The sequence below is a fragment of the Anomaloglossus baeobatrachus genome, chromosome 6, assembly GCF_048569485.1.
Source record: "Anomaloglossus baeobatrachus isolate aAnoBae1 chromosome 6, aAnoBae1.hap1, whole genome shotgun sequence".
NCBI classification, from domain to species: domain Eukaryota; kingdom Metazoa; phylum Chordata; class Amphibia; order Anura; family Aromobatidae; genus Anomaloglossus; species Anomaloglossus baeobatrachus.
Genome location: NC_134358.1, coordinates 97,435,668 through 97,460,655, shown reverse-complemented (window position 1 = coordinate 97,460,655; position 24,988 = coordinate 97,435,668). Strand labels below are relative to the sequence as shown.

Genomic DNA, 24,988 nt, shown 5'->3' with positions numbered 1-24,988 from the left:
GTGCTCGTGGTATAAATATAAATTATCCAAAAGCAGACAGTCCTTCGAGTGAGTCTACAAACTGTAGTGTATAATTGTGCTCTAAGGACGCTGCAGAATTAATTTTCTCTTTTTGGTACGTTTTGTTCCCCAATTACATTTTTAGGTGCAGAATTGCTCTAAAAAAATATATAAAAAATGTTTTAAATCTGCACCAAAAACACATAAAAAATGGCAAAACTCAACAAAAAAGGCAACGTATTAAGCAAATTACTATTGCCTAATTTAATGCAGACACCATTGGAACACATAATGAAAAAAAAAATAAAAACAGGAAAAAAGAGTACCTTGTTTACTTTATGTATGAGCATGCTCTAAATAGGAGGAAATTATTATTATTATTATTATTATTATTGCTATTATTATTATAGCGCCATTTATTCCATGGTGCTTTACAAGAGAAAAGGGGTATATATAATAAAACAAGTACAATAATCCTGAACAATACAAAATCGACAGGTACGGGAGGAGACAGGACCCTGCCCGCGAGGGCTCACAGTCTACCGGGGATGGGTGAGGATTCAGTAGGTAGGGGCAGAGCTGGTTGTACAGTGGTATAGTAGACTGCAGGCTTGTCAAAAGAGGTAAGTCTTCAAGTTCCTTTTCAAGATTCTAATGTGTTATTAATTGGATGTTAATCTGCGAGGTTTTAACTAATTTTATATCAAATTTTTGCCACTCTACATGCCATAAATTTGATGTTAAAATTAGTCTAAAAATTGCAAAAAAAATTGCCCTAATGGCAAATTCTCACTGCAGAGTCATGGGTAAACAGTCTTCAGACCACGTTTGGAAGTGGTTCCCACCACAAAACACTCCCCATCCCTGTGTTCAACCTCTGAAACCTGAAAGTGCCAGTTCGATCTGTATTCATGTCACTTATACAGTGTCAGACTGGAGTGGCAGGTGCCCACCAATAACATTGACTCTAGGGGCCCACTGATCAACTACATGCAAAAATTACATTCACAAATCTATCTATGCTTCTATATGATAATATACTTGGTAGTTTGTAAAATAAATGATGAGATCTTCCTTTGTCTGTACATAGTGAAACAAGTGTATTGTGCCAGCTACTGATCATGTTAGGAGGTAATACTCTACCGAAAAGGGGCCCACCAGAGGATTCTCCGGTTCTCCTGTGGGCCAGTCTGAGCCTGCTTATAATGAATTAACTCCTTACCACTTTGGAGCTGGTTACACACAGCCAGAATCTGCCTCTAAGGCTGGAGTCACACTTGTGAGAGACTCGCGCGAGTCTCGCATCGCATCACCCGGCACAGCCTGATGCTCTCCGGACAGGAGCTTCTCACCTGCATAGAAATACATGCTGCCATCCCACTCCTGTCTGGAGAGTGTGTGGCCATGCCGGGTGATGCGATGCGAGTCTCTCACAAGTGTGATTCTGGCCTAACAGTCACGGATGAAACTGAGCTCCGCCCAACACTGTTAACTTATTAACTGCTGCTATCAATCTCTGACAATGGCATTGATTTCGCACAAGTGGGGGGGCGAGTCATTTAGTGTGGCCATTAGCGCAGTGACCTATTATCACGACCTTGGACTGAGCTTCAAAGGAGACCATGATTTTTGCTACATACAGCAGTACTCTTGTATTGCTGTATATAGCACAAGTGATCAGATGATCAAAGGTTTAGGTCAACTAACAAATACAGTAAAGTATAAAAGTTTTCAAAAGTATAAGAAAAAAAATAAAAACTTAATTTTTTTAAATGCAACCTTTTCCTCCAAATAAAAAATATATAAAAAGTGAAAAAATACACATATGTAGTATCAGAACATCCAAAAATGTCAAATCTATTAAAATATAAAATTAACCCCTTAACGACCGCTGGCAGTAAAATTACGTCCTAGCGGTCATAACGTTACTGCCCGCGGTCTGCCTGCGGCAGCATGCTGCGATCGGCACACATCTCAGCTGATTTTCACAGCTGAGATGTGTGCCTGCTAGGCACGAGCAGAATCATTATCTGCTCATGCCGTTTAACCCCTTAAATGGCGCTGTCAATATGGGACAGCGCCATTATAAGCGTGATCACGGTAAACTTTTACTTATCGCCCGATACCGGAAGTCACGTGACACGATCACGTGACTTCCGGTAGTTGTCATGGTAGCACAGGGTCATGTGATGACTCCTGTACTATGAATTGCTTTCACTTTCGCGGCACAGTGAAAAAGAAAGTGAGCGTATCTGCAGTTTACAGCTATGTAGCTGTGATCAGCAGATAGTGCAGAGCGATCGGATTGCTGATCGCAATAGCCCCCTAGGGGGACTAGTAAAATAAAAAAAAAAGTTAAAAAAAGTTTTAAAAAATTAAAAAAAAAAAAAACCTAAAAGTTCAAATCACCCCCCATTCGCCCCATTGAAAATTAAAGGGTTAAAAAAATAAAAAATATATACACATTTGGTATCGCCGCGTTCAGAAACGCCCGATCTATCAAAATATAAAATCAATTAATCTGATCAGTATACGGCGTAGCGGCAAAAAAATTTCAAACGCCAAAATGACTTTTTTGTCACCACAACTTTTGCGCAAAATGCAATAAGAGGCGATCAAAATGTAGCATCTGCGCAAAAATGGTACCGTTAAAAACGTCAGCTCGAGACGCAAAAAATAAGCCATCACTGAGCCATAGATCCCGAAAAATGAGAACGCTACGGGTCTTGGAATATGGCGTAAAACGTGCGCCCCTTTTTTCGGACAAACTTTTGATTTTTTTTAACCCCTTATATAAAAGTAAACCTATACATGTTTGGTGTCGACGATCTCGCACGGACCTGAGGCATCACACCCACACATCAGTTTTACCATATAATGAACACAGTGAATAAAATATCTCAAAAACTATAGTGCTATCGCACTTTTTTTGCAATTTTTCTGCATTTGGAATTTTTTTGCAGTTTTCCAGTACACTATATGGTAAAACTGATGGTTTCATTTAAAAGTACAGCTCGTTCCACAAAAAATGAGCCCTCACATGACCATATTGACTGAAAAATAAAAAAGTTACGTCTCTCAGAAAAAGAATGGCGAAAAAAAAAACGGAAAGCGAAAAATCGGCCGGTCGTGAAGGGGTTAATCAACCTGATCAGTAAACACCGTTAACAGAAAAAAAATGAAAAAAAGCAAAAATTATGTGTTTTTGTTCACCATAACACCGCAAAAAAATGCTGTTAGAAGCGAATAGGATGTCATATGTATCACAAAATCGTATAAATAAAAATGTCATATCTCTGGAAAAAAATAAGCCTTTCCCCATTGACTGAAAAATGAAAACGTTACTGGTCTTGGAAAATAACAACACAATCAAAAAAATATTTATTTTACAAATTTCCAATTTTTTTTTCCAAGTGAGAAGGTTGGTATCGTCGTAATTGTACTGCTGAGGATGATCTTTCCAGATCAGGACAACAATTATTCTAACAATTCCCAAAAAACTATGTCAGATTTGTAAACATTTTGCAATTTCACCACACTTGGAATTAGTTTTACTGTTTTCCAGTAGATTATGTGGTCAAATGAATATTGTCATTTAAAAATACAACTTGCCCTGCAAGCCCTCAAATGTAGTGATAGGCGAACCCCCCCCCCCCCCTCCACCCGTGGTTCGAGATTGGGAGCCTCGCCCGAACATTTTGTAAAGTTGAAGTTCGAGGCCGAAGATAACGCAATCTTACGTCTGAACCCCGACCTTGGACTTCACAGTTATGGGATGGGGCAGCGGGTCTGTAAAGTAAAGAATATAGTTAATAATAAACATTGTCATTACACTTACCAGTCCCGTGACGTGTCTTGCAGACCCGCTCAGCCGCTGTCTCCTGGCCGCTTCTGCCTCCTGGTCTGATCATTAATTTCCGGTGGTATTCACTGCACTGCTCGTCACTCGACAGTCTTCAGCTTTTTTAGGCCGTATTTGCGGTGATGTCAGGGTTCACCCGAGCCATGGACTCGATTGAACTTTGACTATCACTGTCAGCCTGCTTCTCGCTCTGAGTAGACGCTTATCTGTACAGAGCGATGAAGCAGAGCTGCCATTGCTCTCCCTGCTTCTTGCTCTGTATAGACGCTTTGCTGTACAGAGCGATGAATTAGTGCTGACATTGCTCTCTCTTTGCTTCTCGCTCTGTATAGATGCTTGTCTGTACAGACCGATGAAGCAGAGCTGGCATTGCTCTCCCTGCTTCTCGCTCTGTATGGATGCTTGTCTTTACAGAGCAGTGAAGCAGAACAGACATTGCTCTCCCTACTTTTCGCTCTGTATAGACGCTTGTCTGTACAGAGCGATTAAACAGAGCAGACACTGCTCTCCCTGTGGACTACATCGGACTAAGAATTTATTTATAATAAAGATGGAGTCTCTAAATGCTTTTTTTGTTTTATTTCTAGTAAACAAAAATTCTATGTGTTGTGTTTTTCTTTTTACTGTTTACTAGAAATCATGGTGGCCATGTCTAATTTGGCATGACACCATGAACTTCCTTCAATACTACAACCAAAATTGTTGTTTTAACCCCAATGAGAGCCATTCAGAGACTGCAAATGGCTCTCACTGGGGTGCTGGCTCCCATCATTTACATAAGGGAGCCTGTGCTTTGTGTTCTTGTTTCACAGATCAAACATATGAGCACCCATGATACTCAGCCAAGCACTGCAAGTACCCGAGCACCCCAATCGAGTGGTTGGAAGCTCGGATGGGCGCAACTCAAGTACCTAGTATAATGGAACTCAACGGGGGACTCGAGTATTTTTCCAGGAAATCTTCCAGATTCTCGAGTTGAGCCTGTCCGAGCATTCGACTGCTCGTGACGAATACTGAGCACTTGTACATGGTAGTGCTTGGTCATCACTAGTTACGAGTACTGGGAACCCGAGCATGGTAGTGCTCGCTCATCAATAGTTACGAGTACCGAGCACCTGAGCATGGTAGTGCTCGCTCATCACTAGTTATGAGTACTGAGCACCCGAGCATGGTAGTGCCCGCTCATCACTAGTTATGAGTACTGAGCACCCGAGCATGGTAGTGCCCGCTCATCACTAGTTATGAGTACTGAGCACCTGAGCATGGTAGTGCCCGCTCATCACTAGTTATGAGTATTGAGCACCCGAGCATGGTAGTGCCCGCTCATCACTAGTTATGAGTACTGAGCACCTGAGCATGGTAGTGCCCGCTCATCACTAGTTATGAGTACTGAGCACCCGAGCATGGTAGTGCTCACTCATCACTACTCAGAATCTAGTGTGAGCAAAGCAAGGAAGAAGAGCTCTAGCACCATGTAATTAAGTTATTGCATGCAAGTTCTGATTCACAAAGTAGGGATTGATTCTTTTCTAAGTTTTCTGCTTTAGTTCTGCTGACATATGGGAGTCTGATACCTGTAATGTCCATATCGTTATAAGCTGACAGAGTTATATAAGATAAGACTCCTACAGGGCGTTTATGGGATGATCACAGTCAGTGACTGAGGACGGGAAATAGATTTTTACAGAAACATCGCAACTTTCCGCAGCATGCAGTTATCAGTACGACTTATGAGACCCTGTTGTGACAATGAAGGTTTCATTACCTAAGAAACCTCAGGGTCATTTCATTCTCAAGTAAAATCAAGGCCTTCACTGCAATACTAAAATAGTGGGCTGAATGAAATCATTGGAAAACGTTTGCTCATACACCATTATGACATGATTAGGTAACAAACCTTAGGCCACAGTCTTGCTGCCATCACTCTCTATAACAAGTAAAACTGCTTTTGATGCACATACTAGGGTAATGTGTCCAGGATCTATCCCGATTCTCCTTCTGTATAAGGGATTCTTCACACAATACATTTTTGCTGCATTTTTTCTTTTTCATGTGTGCTTCATAGATAAAGTGCCAGCAAAGTGAACGTTCAGCATTTGTCATCCATTCAAATAAATTCTAAAAAAAAAATTACAGGTAAAAATGCATTTTAAAAACGCACATATTTTACACTGTTTTTTTTCCTGTCAACAAACTTGCAAAAAAATCTCAACATGTGCATGTACTCCAAAAGATTGGTTGGTACGTTAGTGTGGGATATTCCTCATCAGCATTCTGTCACGCCTAGACGAGCTGGACATTCTGTTTTTTTCCAGGTACCATCATGTACTTGTGACACCCTGGCAAAACCAGGTAGTCACAAATAGGCCCCCGCAGAACACCTTCCCTCACCTAGGTAACACACAGCCTACCTGAAACCCTAGTCAGCCCCCTTAGGGAAAGATAGGCACACCAGTGGGCGGGATCAGGCAGTTGGACATGCCCACCTAGGGGTCTAGCCAGCCCGAGGCGGGAAATCAAACAGTCGTTGTAGTTCAAATTGAGAGGAGTGTGGGCTGGAGCTAGGTGTAGCTCCAACAGAAGAAGTTCAAGTTGAACGATGCCAGGGTCAGAGCCCTGGTGCCTTTGGCTAGATAGAAGACGGTGGTCTCCGTCAGCAGGAGACGGGAAGACGGTTCGGCAGCTCCGAGGTGGACCGGGACAGGGTTATAGCCCGCCGGTACCGACATGGAGAACTGACCCGGAAACCATAGCACAGAGGGGGTACTCGGACCCTGAAGTCAGCACCGAAACCAGTGGCCTAGCTAATTAACCAATTGAGGGCAGGATTATAGGTCCTGTCCCACCCAAAGTCCCTTAAGAAGACAACGGCCCTACCGATAGGAATAAGGCCACCGCCAGGGCCCATAGATCTGCGGCGTCTGCGGGCACGGCTCCTTAGGCCACAACCAGCTGGGAGCGGACTCCTGAGTTCCAGACCAGGCAGTCCACCATACACAAAACAAGTGCAGAGAAAAAAGGACAGCAACCACCAGCCCGGGTGGGGGACATGAATGCAACCGGCCGCGGCGGGCGGCCACCAGCACCTTGGTTTACCAAAAGACTCGTGTGATTCATTTACTGTGAGTAACCAAACATCCCCCTGCTTGCTCGGGTGCGCCAGCCCTTGCCATTGCTGTACACTGCACAAAGACTCTGGGCCCCTGGGCAACCATCCCTACCCACGGAGGGGTTAACATCCAGCTGCCACTACATCTCCCCCGGGTGCCCCACAACAGCAGCGGTGGTGTCCCACCTCACAACACATCGTGGGTGGCGTCACGAACTTAATACGGCCCAGCCTGTACATCTACGTCCCACTTTTTATTCGGCTTGTCCGCGTGACCCCCGGGTCCGGAGGATCCCTCGAGCCACAGACACACACAGCGGGTCCGGACCGGAGCAACGGCGGCTGCTGGCACAGGGGCGGCACATAGTGCTCCTGCCATTGTCAAATGATTTGCCTAAACTACAAGCCCATCCCTATGGTATGCCTATGTGCAGTTTGTCTAACAAGAGAGTGGGAAATAACAGACAACTCACCCACTCCCCACTCCTCCCACCACCCCCAAAAAGAAATGCTACATACTGATTCACGTGATACAGAAATAATTAAAGGCTTATTTCGAAAATGTTGTCTTATCATTTATCCAAGGGACTGGGGATGACTTATCTCTGCTGGGGACCCCTGCGATCTTGAGATTAGGTCTCTGGAATCAAGGAACAGGGCTCTGCTCAGGTGTCTTGAATAAAGTGAGGAAGCATAAGATCGACTTCTGCTCCATGCACAATGCTCATGCCTATATGACTGAAAGCCAGCAGCTCCCGGAAGGAATACAATTTATTTTCTCCTAGGAGCAGCTCAGTGACCCAGCGCCTTTTTAATGTTATTAAACTGAAGAGTAAAGTGTTATTCCCATCTCCAAGATCCTTTACCAATATGTAGTAGGAATAATAATAATATTAGCAAATTCCTCCAATTAGAGATGTAGTATAGTTCTCCTACTATAGCCTTATCTCTTTCCTCATGTGCAGGGCATTGCAGCTTAGGTATCCATGGTTATGACCATGAGCAATTAACTAACTGTCCCAATATGAGTGGACGTAACTAGAGTTGAGCACGGTTCGCTGTTCGAGGTTCTCCAGTTCGTGGCTCGAGTGATTTTGGGGGCTGTTCTAGTTCGAACTAGAACTCGAGCTTTTTGCTAAAGCTCGATAGTTCTAGATACGTTCGAGAACAGTTCTAGCAGCAAAAAGGCAGGGCTTTTTACCGCTACAGTATGCAGGAGCCATCGCTGGCAGCCTGCCAGAAGCTAATAACCAAGATAAACATCGGGTATCCAAGCAAAGCGCTTTGGTTAGTAACCCGATGTTTATCCTAGTTACGTGCAGGAAGCCCACACTTCCCCGCTCAGCTCACTCCGCCCACTCCTGCACGCGGCATGTACACACACACTCACACACACACACACACACACACACACGTCCCCAGCCATGCAGTCCACGACACTGACGTCCTCCTGGCACTCTGCACACATGGTCCCGCTCGGCTTACCTGCGGTGATGAAGTCCCGACCTCAGCGCTGTCATTGTCCTCCATGGCCACCGCTTGCACATCACCTTCTCTCACTTCCAACCTGAGACTGTCTAGCGGTGACGTCACGGGCCTCTCGCGATACTTGGCTGTGAAGGCGGCTGTCATTGAACTCAGTGACAGGTGCTGTCAGCAGTGCAGGAGATCAGCGCAGGTAATGTACCTTGCTGACAGCAGCACTTGTCATCCCCTGCAGTGACCTGGGCTGACCCATTGATGTTAGCTCAGGTCACTCCACTGCTCTCCCAGCCAATGGGGAACATCCTGCTCTTCATTGACTGGGACAGTGTGGATCGTCATGGCAACCCCTTGGATTACACCAGACCTGGATTTGTTTTTCTTTCTAATAAATTGGTTAAAAAGGGAATGTATTGGGGAGTGTTTTTTCAAATAAAAATGTGTTTTTCGTCTATTTTTTTTTATTACTGACTGGGTTGGTGATGTCGGGTATCTGATAGATGCCTGACCTCACCAACCCCAGGGCTTGGTGCCAGGTGACATTACACATCTGGTATTAACCCCATATATTACCCCGTTTGCCACCGCACCAGGGCATGGGATGAGCTGGGGCGAAGCACCAGGATTGGCGCATCTAATGGATGCGCCACTTCTGGGGTGGCTGCGGCCTACTATTTTTAGGCTGGGGAGAGTCCAATAACCATGGACCTCCCTAGTCTGAGAATATCAGACCCCAGCTGTCTGCTTTACCTTGGCTGGTGATCCAATTTTGGGGGGACCCCTACGTGTTTTTTTTTTTTAATTATTTATTTAATTTAAAATAACAGCGTGGGGTGCCCTCAGTTTTGGATTACCAGCCAAGGTGAGGCTGCCAACTGTGGTCTGCAGGCTGCAGCCGTCTGCTTTACCCTAGCTGGCTACAAAAATAGGGGGAACCCTACGTCATTTTGTTTTTTCATTTTTTTGGCTAAATACAAAGCTAAGCCCCCCTTAGTGCCACATGAAAGGCACCAAAGGGTGCAAAATTACAAAATGCAGGAGAGTGGGACATTATGTGTCTTTCTGCCATTATAATGACAGAAAAGACTGATATGAAGTGTACAAGCACAGGAAAATCACCAGAGCGCTCTACGCTGTGAAAAGCAGTAGAAAATGGCACTGGAGTGAACATGTGACCGCCTCATGTAGGTTGAAGCTAAGGATCCTGGGTAAATTTATGTATTTTCCCTCCTTCAGTTTTTTTGCAGTACACAAAAAAAACGGAAGGCACACGGATGACAAACAGATGACATACGGACCGTCTACAGAACGGAAACGGATGCCACATGGATGCACCCGTGAAAAAAAACGGACTGTTTTTTGCAGACCACAAAAATGGATCGGTCGTGTGAATGTAGCCTTATTCTGATCTGCCGTTTATAAACAGCAGGCAGAAATAAGTGAATAACGCCCCCCAGCGTCAGAAAATCTCCGGGGTTTAAGGGCTAGCTGAGACCCTGGAGATCATGATTCAGGACGGTTTTTCCGGTCCCCGCTCACGTGATCACAGGTATACACCGTATACCGATGATCACGTTACAGTAAATGACAGCGCCGGTAAAAAATTATTTATCTCCCATCTGGCATGAACAAACATGATAAATCTCCTCCCCGGTCCCCTCCGGTCCCCCGGTGTCGCCAAAGTGCCCCCCCTGATGCCCTCCCAGAAATCCAAGATGGCCGTGCGCACAGCAGCGCGCCGGCCGCATTCACCCTACTCCTCTGATTTCTGTCGCATGTGCCATGACACATGCGACAGAAAACTCCTCGCCAGGCCCTGCCAGGTCACCCCCTTTAACCCCACCGGTGTTCTCCGGTGTCCCACGGTACCTGTGCAGCGTTGATCCCCCCATGGCCCTCTCCTTCACAATAGACGCTGCCACATGCACCGAGCGGCTGTCAGCTCAGCTTCCTGTGTTCAGACACAGTGAGTGGTGGTTATGCATCTGTAAGCTAAATGGGCGGCACGGTGGCTCAGTGGTTAGCACTGCAGTCTTGCAGCGCTGAGGTCCTGGGTTCAATTCTCACCAAGGGCACCATCTGCAAGGAGTTTGTATGTTCTCCCTGTGTTTGCGTGGGTTTCCTCCGGGTACTCCGGTTTCCTCCCACACTCCAAAGACATACAGCGCTATGGAATTAATAACGCTATATAAATGAATAAATTATTATTATTACTGCAATGCCCTGCTCATGAGGTAAGGAACATAATTGATCAGGATAGCTATATACTACATTTCCAAATGGAGGGATTTGCTTTTATAGTTTCCCTGCTGAACGACTACCAAACATGAGAGTCCGTTATACGCCACAAGAAAACACATCTAAATAGCGAGCTCTGTTGTTAAGTATTCATTCAGCTGGATAACTGGACTTAAAGGGGTATTCCATCTCCAAGATCCTATCCCAAATATAGAGTAGGTGGAATAGCAATAATATCAGCAAATACCAATATTTGGAAATGTAGAATAGTTCTCCTGATTAGGCATGCCCTTACCTCATGAGCAGGGCATTGCAGCTTTGGTAGCAACCATTACGACATGGACTCTGCTGCTGTGGACCCGGGGAGAGTGAGTGCAGATTCATTGCACCCACACTCCTCACATGAAGGGTCTGCACTCCTAGAAAATGGGGGATACGTTCCCTGAGTGTCTCCCCCCCATATTCTAGACGGTCTAGAGTCGTCGTGGGACCCCTTTATTTTTTTTCTTACAATAAATTGGTGAAAGAGGAAATGTTTTGGGGACTGTTTTTTCAAATAAATTTCTTTTGTCAATTTTTTTTTTGTTAGTACTGACAGTTTAAAAAAAATATATATGGGCTCCCGCTGCATTTTTTGTGTTGCTAGCTAAGGATAATCCAAGCAGCTACTGGCTGCTAACCCCCACTGCTTGGTGTTACCTTCACTGGCAATGGAAAATCCAGGGAAGCATTTTTTATTTTTCAAAAAAAGGACGTGGACTTCGCCATATTTTTGTATGCTAGCCAGGTATAGCAGGCAGTTGCTGGAAGAGTTGGATACAGCGCCAGAAGATGGTGCTTCTATGAAAGTGCCATTTTCTGAGGCGGCTGCAGACTGCAATTCGCAGCAGTGGGGCCCAGAAAGCTCAGGCCAACCTGTGCTGCGGATTCCAATCCCCAGCTGCCTAGTTGTACCTGGCTGGACACAAAAATGGCCCTCCACGATCCATAGTCTTCTGTCTTTCTCGTTCAACAAATGCAGCTCTGCTCCATCACTGCTGCATGGGGGAAGCAGCGTGCAGCCTTCACTCCGTCAGAGATCAGTGCTGCTGGCGGTGACAGACGCGTTACCATAGCAACAGGGCTCCGATTATGTGATTCCCGGAGCCGCGGTTGCCTAATTGTTTTCTAATTATTTCATGAAATTCATGAAATAAAAAAAGGGCTTCCCTTTATTTTTGGTTCCCAGCCGGGTACAAATAGGCAACTGGGGGTTTGGGGCAGCCGTACCTGCCTGCTGTACCTGGCTAGCATACAAAAATATGGCGAAGCCCACATAATTTTTTCAGGGGTCAAAAAACTGGATGCACTCCCCTTATAAAGGGGAGTGCATCCAGGCCACATCACCGCACATTAAAAACAGAGGAATGCAATCTAAAAAAGGACACTGAGGTACTTGGCATTAAAACACTCGAAAATAAGATATATTCCCTCTCTGACAGAGAGGTGCGTCTATTTTGGACTATAAAGTCGTTACAGTCTTATGTTGATTGCGGCAGGGTCCCTAGGGGCCTCCGAGTGATAAAAACATTGTCCCATTTTCAAGATGATAAAAACTTTACTAAAGAATGGGAGAGCATTCAGCATGATTGTTCCATGAGGCTGCTACAGCTGGTCTTGAAGAAAAATGAGGAGGAATATTCAGCTCTGAACATACAGCTGGACGTTTTGAAAAAAGACACTCGTTCACGTGTCACTGAGGGTGTATGGTTAACATTCATACAGAATTTGGACAAAAAATTGATTGACACTCAGACAGAGATTAAAATTAAAAAAAGAGAAAAGTTTATGAGAGATAAAAAAGATTACGAAATGGGACAAATTTTCTGTTGGACAAAAGATCGCACTAAAAATTATAAAAGAAAACCTTATATAAAAAACAAAAAATTGGGTAACCAGGAAAGAGGGTACTGGACCACTGAATCGGAGTCCAGTGGCTCTGAGGATGTGGTTCCAGGCCCCTCTAGAACGGTGACCCCTCAAGTTGGGCCAAATCCTGCCCCTTTAGGAAACGCATCCGTAGGGGGGGCAGGAAGAGGCACAAGGGGAAGAGGTCACAAGAGAAAATTTGTCTCATGGAAGAATTAGAATATTTGTCACCCTCTCTCTCTCCTTCTGCCAATAATGTTGTTAACCTGTCTGAACATGTGTTGACCGATGATATGGTAGCCGTCCTATCTAGAGGTTTAAATTTTTGCGTGCCAGAAGAGTTTGATTTTTCTGAATTCAGAATTGATTTATATAAAGCCACAAGGAAAATGCACTTGCATAAGTTTTTTCACCAGACGTCGACCACTTCGACTATAGTCCCTGAGGGTCACCAACCTTGCACAACTGAGGGGTGCGATTGGGATATCACGGGGGCTTTTGACTCCACTGTAACCCAGGCCGCTGGTTTGCTGTTGAGTCTGAATGACCCCGAGGGCGAAAAGCCTTTTGACCCAGGTGGTGACACTAATGAATGTGGTAGATTCACTAAGGGGGTGAAATCTAATTTTTTCCCCCCGGTGGCCCATGGTAATTTAATTGATGTGTTTCAGGAAGCAGTTGTCAAGGATGTGGAGGCATTGCTATATCCCAAAATGGATAATAATCTTAATGAGGGAGAAGCGGCAGCGGTAAAAATAATGCGCACGTGGAATGACACAGTATTCCGCCAAGCGGATAAAGGCGGTAATATTGTGTTGTTAACGCGCACCGCTTATATTAAAGAATGCTTAAGGCATCTGCAGGATCGTGATACATACACTCCCTTACAATCTAACCCCATTACTGAGTATAAGAAGCAATTAACACGCTTATTGGGGAGATATGTAACACTCGGTTTTCTCACTAGCACTCAGGTCGAAAAATTAATTCCAGAATTTCCCACAAAACCCCATTGGTATGCTATACCTAAGATACACAAAGATAGTGTCAACCCCCCTGGCCGCCCGATAGTGGCTGGCATCGGTTCGTTAACTGAGCCGTTGTCCCACTATCTTGATTGGTTATTGAGGCCTCTGATGGAAAGAATCCCTTCCTATGTGAAGGATAGTAACGATTTTATATCTTTGTTGAGAGGTTTTGATTGGCAGGAGGGGTTTAATCTTGTGTCCATCGATGTGGAAAGCCTGTATACACGGATACCCCAGAACCTGGGTGTACAGGCAGTGAGGGAGACAGTGGCTCGCAGTGGAAAAACGCAGTTGTATTGCGATTTTGTAGGTGAAGCTTTGAATTTTGTGCTTTCAAAAAACGCATTCATGTTCCTGGATAAATGGTACGTCCAGTGCGGGGGTACTGCAATGGGTACCCCCGTATCGTGCGCTATGGCTAATATTTTTTTGGGTTTTTTTGAGAGCGTATACGTTTTCGTTAGCACAAACCCATTTCTCAAGCACGTGAAGTTGTTCCTCAGATATGTGGACGACATAATCATGGTGTGGGATGGTACAGAGGAGGAGTTCACAGGTTTTGTCACCTACCTTAATAGTACAAACACCATGAATATGTCGTTTACATCATGTTTTGGAGACAATGTTATAACATTTTTGGATATAGAGGTAGAAGTGAAAGAAGGGTTAATATTGACAAGGATGTATAGGAAACCAACTGCCTCTAACTCGTTACTGCACTTTCAGAGTGCCCACCCCACTCATACTAAAGTAGCTTTACCCTACTCTCAGTTTTTGAGACTAAGGAGGATCAATAATGTAAAAGAGATTTTTGAAGAACAAGCTGGGGATTTAAGATCAAGGTTATTGGCACGGGGTTACCCTAGTACATTAATTGATTCTGCGTATGAGAAGGCGTGTTCTGAGAGTTCTGAAAATCTATGGGTCAGCCAATCTTCTGGTATTGGAAAATTGTCACATAGTCAGGCAAAGGCAAAAAAGGTGAGAAAAACGAACAATGCCGTAAATAGGTTTATGTTCAGTTTTAGGTTTGGCCCCTTAGATGGAGTAATAAAAAAAGCCATAAAAAAGAATTGGCATATCCTTGCCAACGACCCGGATCTAAAGAGTATGACAGATGCAGGACCCCTAGTCTCTTATAGACGGTGTAATAATTTGAGAGATCTGCTGGTGAAAAACAGGGTGACCTGTCAGTCCACATGGCTCGAGAAATGTTCGCCCGTTGGGAATTTTCGCTGCGGTCACTGCAAGTTTTGCGCCTTACATCTCACTGGTACATCTCTTCAAATTGGTTCCTTTTCTCACCAGGTCAGGCAGTTTATTTCCTGCAAGACGAAGTATGTGGTTTATGTGATTGTATGCCCCTGTGGAAGATTTTATATAGGGAAGACAATAAGGTGCATGTACATACGCTTTAGGGAGCACTATAAATCGATTTCCACAGGTAAAGGTTCTCCTAGGCTAATAGAACACATTCGCACAGGACATGAAGGTAATCCCAACATCTTGCGCTTTGCAGGACTAGTCCAGGTTTCCCTGCCTCCACAAGGGGGCGATCTCCATAAGTTATTGCTACGTAAAGAAGCAAGTATGATAATAAAATTTGGAGCGCAGGGAAACCTGGGTTTGAATGACCGTAACGACCTAGCGGTATTCTTATAATACCGGCTTGCATAAAACTGATTTTTTGCAAATTATTTTCGAGTGATGGATTCATTTTGGATCTTTTGATAAATGAGTGGTTATGTCATTAAAAAGAATAATATGAACATAATGGGTTATGTATTGATATGACATTGATAAATGCCTCTGTACCTTTCAGGTGAATTTTTTCCTTTTTTTTTTTTTTTTTCCCCTGTTTTCATGTTTGTTTTTGAAATGTGTGTCACATTGATTGTATGACCATGTTTTAAATGGGATGTGTTGTCTGCACTTATGTTAATCACTATCATGTGTGCATTCCTCTGTTTTTAATGTGCGGTGATGTGGCCTGGATGCACTCCCCTTTATAAGGTGCGTGCGGCCATTCCCCGACGTGGACCCGTAGAAGTCTGGCTTACAGACGAAACGGCCGTCGTCCTTTGGAGGGACTCGCATCCTAGTCACCTCCCGCATTTTTATCTGCACCGATGAAAAGAACGCTTGAATAAAAAAGAAATTGTTTGGCATAGCAGCTGTTTGCGGTCGATTTTTCATCTTCCTGTTGTTGGATCTCCTAGCTGCTCAATACCGACCAGCACGCTGCGCCTGCAAACCAGCGCTACATGGCAGTCATCAGCACGTGAGCTACTGAACTTGGAGGTAATCTGAGGGCAGGCAGTGCAGGACTTGTTCACTTGTTGCTACAGTGAACTCGAACGAGATCTCCGTTCGACGAACCGAACTCGAGCCGAACCACGGCCAGTTCGCTCATCTCTAGACGTAACCATGCATACCTTACCAGCAATGCCCGACACACAAGGAAAGAGACATGTAGTATACTACATTTCTAATTGGAGGAATTTGCTAATAATAATACTCTACCTATTTAATATTGGGATAGGATTTTGAAGACAGGAATACCTCTTTAACGTTATAGCTGCAGGTTTATAGCTTTCCCCAACATGACAGGTTGTCTTTAAGTCTAGATACACGGACATCTCAATAAATTAGAATATCATCAAAAAATTAATTTATTTCACTAATTCAATACAAAAAGGGAAGCGCACATATTATATAGAGTCGTTACACACAGAGGGAGCTATTCCTATATATTATATAGAGTCGTTACACACAGAGGGATCTGTTTCAAATGTTTATTTATATTAATGTTGATGGTTATGGCTTTCAGCCAATGAAAACCCAAAAGTCATTATCTCAGATAATTAGAATATCATATAAGACCAACTGAAAAAATAATTTTAAACTCAGAAATTTTGGCGCCTACTGAAAAGTCTGTACAGTAAATGTCTCAATACTTGGTTAGGGCTTCTTTTTACTGCATCAATGTGGCGTGGCATGGAGGCGATCAGCCTGTGGCACTGCTGAGGTGTTATGGAAGCCCTGGTTGCTTTGATAGCAGCCTTCAACTCGTCTGCATTGTTAGGTCTGGTGTCTCTCATCTTCCTCTTGACAATACCCTATTACCCATAGGTCAGGCGAATTTGCTGGCCAATCAAGCACAGTGATACTGGGGTTATTAAACCAGGTATTGGTACTTCTAGCATTGTGGACAGGTGCCAAGTCCTGCTGGAAAATGAAATTTCCATCTCCAATAAGCTTGTCGGAAGAGGGAAGCATGAAGTGCTCTAAAATTTCCTGGTAGATGGCTGCACTGACTTTGGTCTTGATAAAACACAGTGGACCTACACCAAAAGATGTCATGGCTCCCCAACCCATCACTGATTGTGGAAACTTCACACTAGACCTCAGCAGCTTGGATTGTGGCCTCTCCACTCTTCCTCCTGACTCTGGGACCGTGATTTCCAAATGAAATGCATAATTTACTTTCATCTGAAAACATAACCTTGGACCACTGAGCAACAATCCAGTTCTTTTTCTCCTTGGCTCAGGTAAGATGCTTTGTCTATTGGTCATGAGTGGCTTGACACAAGGAATGCGTCACTTGTAGCCCATGTCCTGGATATGTCTGTGTGTGGTGGCTCTTGAAGCACTGATGCCAGCAGCAGTCCACTCCTTGTGAATCTTCCCCAAATTTTTGAATGGCCTTTTCTTAACAATCCTATCAAGGCAGTGGTTATTCTCGATGCTTGTGCACCTTTTTCTACCACACTTTTTCCTTCCACTCAACCTTCCATTAATATGCTTGGATACAGCACTCTATGAACAGCCAACTTCTTTAACCTTTTGTGGCTTACCCTCCTTGTGGAGTGTGTCAATGACTGCCTTCTTTACATCTCATCTGTCAAATCAGCAGTATTCCCCATGATTGTGTAGCCTACTGAAGCAGACTAAGGGACAATTTTAAACACTTAGGAAACCTTTGCAGGAGTTTTATGGTAATTATTCTACCTTTCTGAGATGACTTTGGGTTTTCAATAGCTGTAAGCCATAAAAATTAACATTAACAGAAATAAACACGTGAAATAGATCACTCTGTTTGTAATGACTCTATATAATATATGTGTTTCCATTTTTGTATTGAATTACTGAAATAAAATAACTTTTTGATGATATTATAATTTATTGAGATGCACTTGTACATAATAGCAAAACTAGTAATAAAAAAGGGATAATAATAATTATAATTTTATTCATTTATATAGCGCTGTTAATTCCACAGCGCTTTACATACATTGGCAACACTGTCCCCATTAGGGCTCACAATCTAGAGTCCCTATCTGTATGTCTTTGGAGTGTGGGAGGAAACCGGAGTACCCGGAGGAAACCCACGCAAACACGGGGAGAACATACAAACTCATCAGCTCACCTGTCTGGTTGACGGCAAAAAGTAGTAATATGGGTAGATCCACATAAAAGCCAAAACTCATAATAATCCATAAAATGTTAGGTTTATTGTTCAGATTAAAAACACGAGCAGCAAAAAGCAGCAACAAAAATAATTAAAAATATATAACAATGGTATAGAATAGACTCTTGTCTAATCATCTATTTGGGCAACTAGCTTCTGACCACAGAGGATCTATTTTTAATTATTTTTGTTCATTTTTTAAGGAATATTACAATTGCTGGCTTTATGTGGATCCACCCATATAATTGCAATACTACATTAACACCTATTATATTATATTAGAAATTGGATCTTAGCAATAGCACAATTAAAAGCAAATGGAATAAGTCGTAAGGACCTATTGAAATGCCTAGCGCTTAGGTTAGAAGACATTTTATGTTGGAGGTAAACCATATTTCAAGTGTAACCTTGTGAAACATTATTATCCCTGCATGCTAAGCTGCCCAGGGGCTAATACAGAGTGACAGATAATAAAGAGAAATTGGCTGTAAGTATAGAGCAGATAAATGAGCCCAATGCTGATCACATACAAGGAAGCCTCCACTTTGGGACTTATTTCCTCTGTAGAGAGATTGTAAAAGTTTCATGATATCATAATAACGTGGCATCAAAGTTGAACATACAGTTAGTAAAGCAAAATGGTTACACAGTTCCAGAGGACATTCAGCAGTAGACTTCTCCATTGTGATTTGGAGATGACCACTGTTTGGTCATTGCTTATAGGTTATCCTGTTATAATTAATTAATGTCATGACCTGTGTGACGAGTGATGATACCTGCTGTGCACCACTCCAAGTGGATGCATGTGTCCTAGGCCAGTTAAGGTCCCTGACGACTTGGTCAACAGGACAGGTGGTCGATGTATGATTGCTGGGGCTCCAACATCTCAGACCCTAATCACTTTTGAAAACAAAGCTCTCAAAGATCCTAATGCTTGAACTTAGATTTATTCTTTTCTGTGTTGCCGATGTAAGTAATTGGAGCCAATTTTTATAGTGCTTTTGGGTCAGCAGAAGTTACATCTTGGAGTTAAGACATGGAGACCTTAGTTTAGTATCCACCTCACTGTGCAAACTGAAATCTCAGTACTTGCTGCCACTCAATCTAGTGGCAGGGCTTTCGCAGTTACTTGACGGTTTTTGACCACTTGCCTTCTCATGATTCTGGTGGCACTCGATTTGTGAGCTTTTGCTTCCAAATATATATCTACTAGAAATGAGTGAATCCGAGCTGTAACGTTCAGAGTTCATACCGAACATGGAATTTAAAAAAACATCAGTGTCTGAGTTCGAAGTTCGGGTGCTATACGTATGCTGACCACTCAATTAAGCATCGCTGTACTCGGGTACACTCGGAGCTTGGCCCAGTGCGAGCCGCTTGCAGTCTCTAAATGGCTCTTAATGGTGGTAAAAACAATGTTTTGGATGTAGTGTGTTTAAAAAAAAAATCCCCACCCTCCCTCCCCCAAAAATGCTCTGTTTATGGCTGGCTGGATGTGGGCAGAGACCCGAACTACCTTATCAGTGACTTCCAATGAGGTTGGGCTCCAGGATCAAGTTCAGGTAAAGTCCGGATTCTAAACTGAACTATTATTTAGAGTCCGGCTGAATCCGGCAACCCCCAACCTTCCACGGGTCCGCTCATCTCTAATCTCTAGGAACATTCAATGTCATTGTATTTTTGTGTCCCTTTCCTTGTTTGTGTAATGTTGTGATTAGTGATGGTCAAGCACTAAAATGCTTAAATGTTCATTACTCGATTTGAGCTAGTCAGACGTTCACATGAGCTCCATACGAGTAGCAAGCATTATGGAAAGTCAATGATTGCCCTGTTCAGGTCTGCGTCCACATACAGCCAGCCATAAACAGAACATTTGCGGCAGGAGGGAGGGTGGAGTTTCCATTTTTATGGTCACACTACGTCCGAAAACATTCTTTTATCCCTCTGGAAAGCTGTTCATAGACTGCGACTGGTTCTCCCTGGAGTGGTTGCTCACACCATACAGTGAAGCCAGCTTGTGCGTTGTGGTTGTTGTGTCACAGACGAAGCATCCGGGCACCCACGATACTCTTCTGAGCTCTGTGAATACTTGAGCACCACAATGATCAATCCAGTAACAATCAGTGCTGAATACACTCACCCATCAATACTTGTGAACTCTTTTTTTTAACGTTTTGGACCACTCTCTTGGAAAACCAAGAACATTAGTGAGCAGGAGGCCAGAGCCCATGAGAAATGGGCTGAGTCTGGCTATGCCTCATGTTTGCTACAGGTCATCAGAGCGAAAAATACTCTGCTAAGTAAAGGATATTTGTCGTGAGGAGGTTGAATAAATCTGAGACTACAATAATCAGTGTAAGTGGCCTTTTGTGTTGAATTTGGATAATCCCCTTGTTATATTAGTTGTATTGAGTTATTTACATCGTTCTTGATGGATTGATTTATTACAAATAGCAGAAAGTTTGTAAATGTTACTTATAACCCTAATTATCAATGGGGGTTGAGAAATTTAACGCTTTCTGCCACGTTGCGGTTGCGGGGCGGTCCTTACAGAAGTGAAATTTGATAATCTTCTTTATTGTCCAGAGACCCTCTAACAAAGGGAACATCTAAAGTGATAACTGCCCCTTAGGAACATTATTAATAACCTGATAACTATAATAGTTATTTATTAGGAATATACAGGCTAAATAAAATTCAAATCTTAGTAATATAGTGTAAACCATTGCATCTGACATCCGCGTTTCATCCCGTAAATGATTAGCTCCTTCCAATGCTCCCCCTGTATTTCTCCAGAATGGTTTCTGCCATGTTCACAGTGTGAAATTGCTGGTTAGCTCCCATCAGAGCCAAGTGTCTCTCTGCAAAGCAGAAGCACAATCTGCTCCCTTTGTGTCGCCGCGTGAATAAAATAGAAATAATTAATTGGCGAAAAGTCGCATCCGTCCTCATTGACCATGTACAAGAGTAAACGCCGGAATCAGAGATGTAAGTACATGTTCTTTCTTTCTAAAAATACTTAGAAGATGAGACGTGGCTTGGGTTGCTTATTTTCTTGTGGAGTAAGAAATAAATCAATAAATGACATTCATCGGTGAGAATTACTTGCTCGGCTTAGATGCATTTTTCAGAAAATGAAAAGGGGGGACAGAATCCGATGAATTAGGGAAAATAGTTTCATTGTTACTATGGAAACTCTCCTAAATGAACGGCTTTATATCAGCAAAAAGACTAAAGAAAATGTAAGTTTAGTCGAATGTGCTCTGTTTAATCCGGATTTTAATTGACACGTTAGGATGCCACCCAATTGCTTTTAACAGCCGGGTGCACAAATTGCAGGCACGACACTCGCAGGGTCTCGTCCTATTGAGTCATGATGTGTGTTTCAGCGGTTAGGAGGAATATATTCATCTGGTTACAGCTGTTTCCATCTTAATGATTCAGATATTGCTCATCTAGGAGAGGACATGTATAATGCAGCTTCATGTACATAGGGATGTAGCAGAGCTGAGCTCGTCAGTGCAGCAGAGTGAAGTTTTTAATTACATTAAATCCACAAATTTGAAACTACTGCATTATTTATATGTACAGTAGATATATAAATATTTATACATAGGTTTACTTTTAGATTATATATATATATATATATATATATATATATATATATATAGGGGATATATATACATATATATATATATATATATATATATATATACACACATATATATATATATATATATATATATATATACATATATGTATATGTATATATATATATATTCTGTATATATAAAGCATGTGTGTGATAGATATATATATATATATATATATATACACATAAAAAAACACATATATATATATATGTGTGTACTTATATATACTTTATATATATAAATATGTATGTGTATATTTGCATATATATCTATAGACATGTGTATATATATATATGTGTGTGTGTATATATATATATATATATATATATATATATATATACATATATATATATATATATATATATATATTTATGTTACCTTTCTATTCTTCTAATCCATTATACTGTTTGCTTGGTATTAACACTGATGCTGTACATATGGGTGGATGCATTATAGATATTGCTATTTCTGTACACCTGCCTCTGATATATATCTGCAGTATATTTTATAATACTTTCTTCCCCTGGCGTTCTGACAATACAATGTATATATATATAGTTGTTTTTTTTATAATAGTATGAGTAATTGAAATAAAGAATTTAAAGCTGTATAAGAGCCACATTTTCACCCTTGTGATATAATTTTGTTTTTGGCTTTTTGGGTTTTTTTGGGGTTTTGGAAAGGACGGAAAGTTAACTCATTAATTTCCAGCCAGAGAGATCTAACGCAGTGAGATTTTATTTATTTATTTTTTTCTTATGTTTTCCTTTACGGTCACCCTGTAGACGTGGACATCATTTTTGTTTTTCATTGTATGTATAGTTTCTGACATTATTATTATTAGTATTCTTACTTATTATTATAATTGAGGAGAGATCTCTTTGTCTCGTAATATTTTTGCTTAGTTACAACCATCACTTTGACATCTTGGTGACATCTTAGCATGTATTGTGACTATTGCACAGTATCATAGAATCACAAAATGGCAAAGATGGAAAGGACCTCAAGGGCCATTGGATCCAACCCCCTGCGAGTGCAGGCTTTCCTAAATCCTTCCAGCTATATGTTTATCCAGCTTCTGCTTGAAGATTTCCATTGATGGAGAGCTCACCACCTCCCGTGGTCGCTTGTTCCACTCTCTGACTGTCCTCACAGTAAAGCTGTTGTCTCAATTAATGACTTTTATAGGTGATCATTTATCTGAATCGTGTACTGTGTATATGGATGAGGTTTCACTATTTCGGTATCAGCACGTACAGTGCTAAAACTGTCCAGTATTGTCCATTGATCAAGGTGGTCTCTAAGATCTTGATGGTCAGACTTTATGGACTTGTATTTGTTTGTTTCACAAGGTCTGTATTTCTAAACTACACATGATATATAGGACAAGTCAAAAGTTTAGACACACCTATTTATAAATGGTTTTCTTATTGGAATGTGCATATTTGTAGTCTCAGACTGAAAGCAACAAAACCATAAAGAAACACAGAATGAAGTAAAAAACACTTGTCAAACATAATGGAATGTGTGTTACAAATTAAATTAATCAATGTACCCCCTTATTGTCTGATTAGCCTTAGCTCTGTTGCCTAACTCACCCAAACCATCTCAAGTGGGTTGAGGTTGGTTGACTGTGGTGACCATGTTATCTGACGAAGCACTCCATCCATGTCTTCCCTTCTGTTGCTGTTCTTTGGATAATTGTTGTCTTGCAGCACAAATAATGACCACACTAAGCACAAACCAGATCGGATGGCATATTGTTGGAGAACGCAATGGTAGCCATGCTGGGCAAGCATGCCTTGAATATGGAATAATTCATCAATAGTATCACCAGAAAGATTTCCCCCCAACCATCACTCTTCCATGTTTCATTCTTGGCACCACACACGTAGAAACCATCTGCTCACCTTTTCTGATGGTTAGTACAAAAAAAGTCAACTTTTGACCCATTACATCAAAATACAGATTTACACTGATCTAATGTCCATTCTTCTGGATTGCTAAATCCAAATAACAAACAAGTCATTGCTTGTTTTCAGACCACAGTAGTGGCTTCTTTGTAGCAGTTTGACCATGAAGGCTTGCTTTTTGCAGTCTTCTCTGTAACGTTGATGGTGAGATTTGTCTGCCACTTGATGTTTCTTCATCAATATATGTATTATTTCAAAATATTTTTTAAAAAAGCAGCACACTATCAATATGTTTCTTATATAGGGAACAATAGGATAGTATGATAAAATAATTTAGAGGATCATACGTATGTCATGTGTATACCTGTTTCACTAAATGTGCCATTTCTAGATTCTATGCCATATTAAAGAGGTGGTCTACTACTCAGCCACACCTATGTAAAGTTCATAGAGAAGGCTTTTCTCAAATACCTTGTGTAGTAAATTCAGCCTTTGAGTGGTGCTATTGCGGTTCGTTCATCCCTATCATGTGACCCTCGGGTTCAATGACCTATGTGATCCGATGATGTCATGTCAACTTCCAGTTGACCTGACATCACCGAGGCCGGCCCCAGTCCCTGTGAGTGACTGGGCTGTGGGCAGAGTTTCACTGCTAGTCACAGCCCAGCATCACTACTGCCTGAGGCGTTCTGCAGCAAAGGAGAGAATGCATGAGATGCTGGGCTATGACAAGAGGTTAATTTCCGCCCACAGCCCAGTCACTCAGGTAGACTGGGTCCCACATCAGTGATGTCAGGTCAACTGGAAGTTGATGTGATATCACCTGGATCTTAGAGATCACGGAGCGCAGGGGTTACACCATGGGGATGAGCAGACCGCAATAGCACCACTCAGAGGCAGAATTTACTGCACAAGTTATTTGAGAAAAGCCTTCCCTATGAGCTTTACATCGATGTGCCCACTAATGCTGAGCAGTGGACCACGCCTTTAATTCCTTCTTCCTTTCTGATATGTTTACCCTAATGCAGACTACATTTCCTATGATGCTTGTAGTTTTGCAAAGGCGTATAATCTAATTAGGCTATGTGCGCACAGTGCGTTTTTTGCGGCGTTTTTGCGCGTTTTTCGGGTGCGTTTTTGGCCTCAAAACTGCAGGACTTTGCTTCCCCAGCAAAGTCTATGAGTTTTCATTTTTGCTGTCCGCATACATCTGTTTTTTTTCAGCTGCGTTTTTGTGGTGCCACAAAAACGCAGCATGTCAATTATTCCCGCGTTTTTCACTGCGCTTTTCATCCATTGAGTTCAATGGGATGTTGAAAGACGC

At 42.3% G+C, this 24,988-nt stretch overlaps 1 protein-coding gene across 6 annotated transcripts in view; it reads left to right on the top strand.

The window, feature by feature from the left end:
• The window catches only part of RALYL (RALY RNA binding protein like), a 952,779-nt gene that overhangs the window by 663,092 nt on the left and 264,699 nt on the right, over nt 1-24,988 (top strand). Inside the window, exon 1 of one of the 6 annotated variants that reach the window (XM_075353136.1) lies at nt 20,933-21,086. The exons of the other annotated variants lie outside the window; for them this stretch is intronic. Coding sequence (XP_075209251.1) covers nt 21,056-21,086 — 31 coding nt within the window. The 5' untranslated portion in view covers nt 20,933-21,055. Of the gene's footprint in view, nt 1-20,932; nt 21,087-24,988 lie in introns of those variants that run through there. 6 annotated transcript variants of the gene reach the window in all.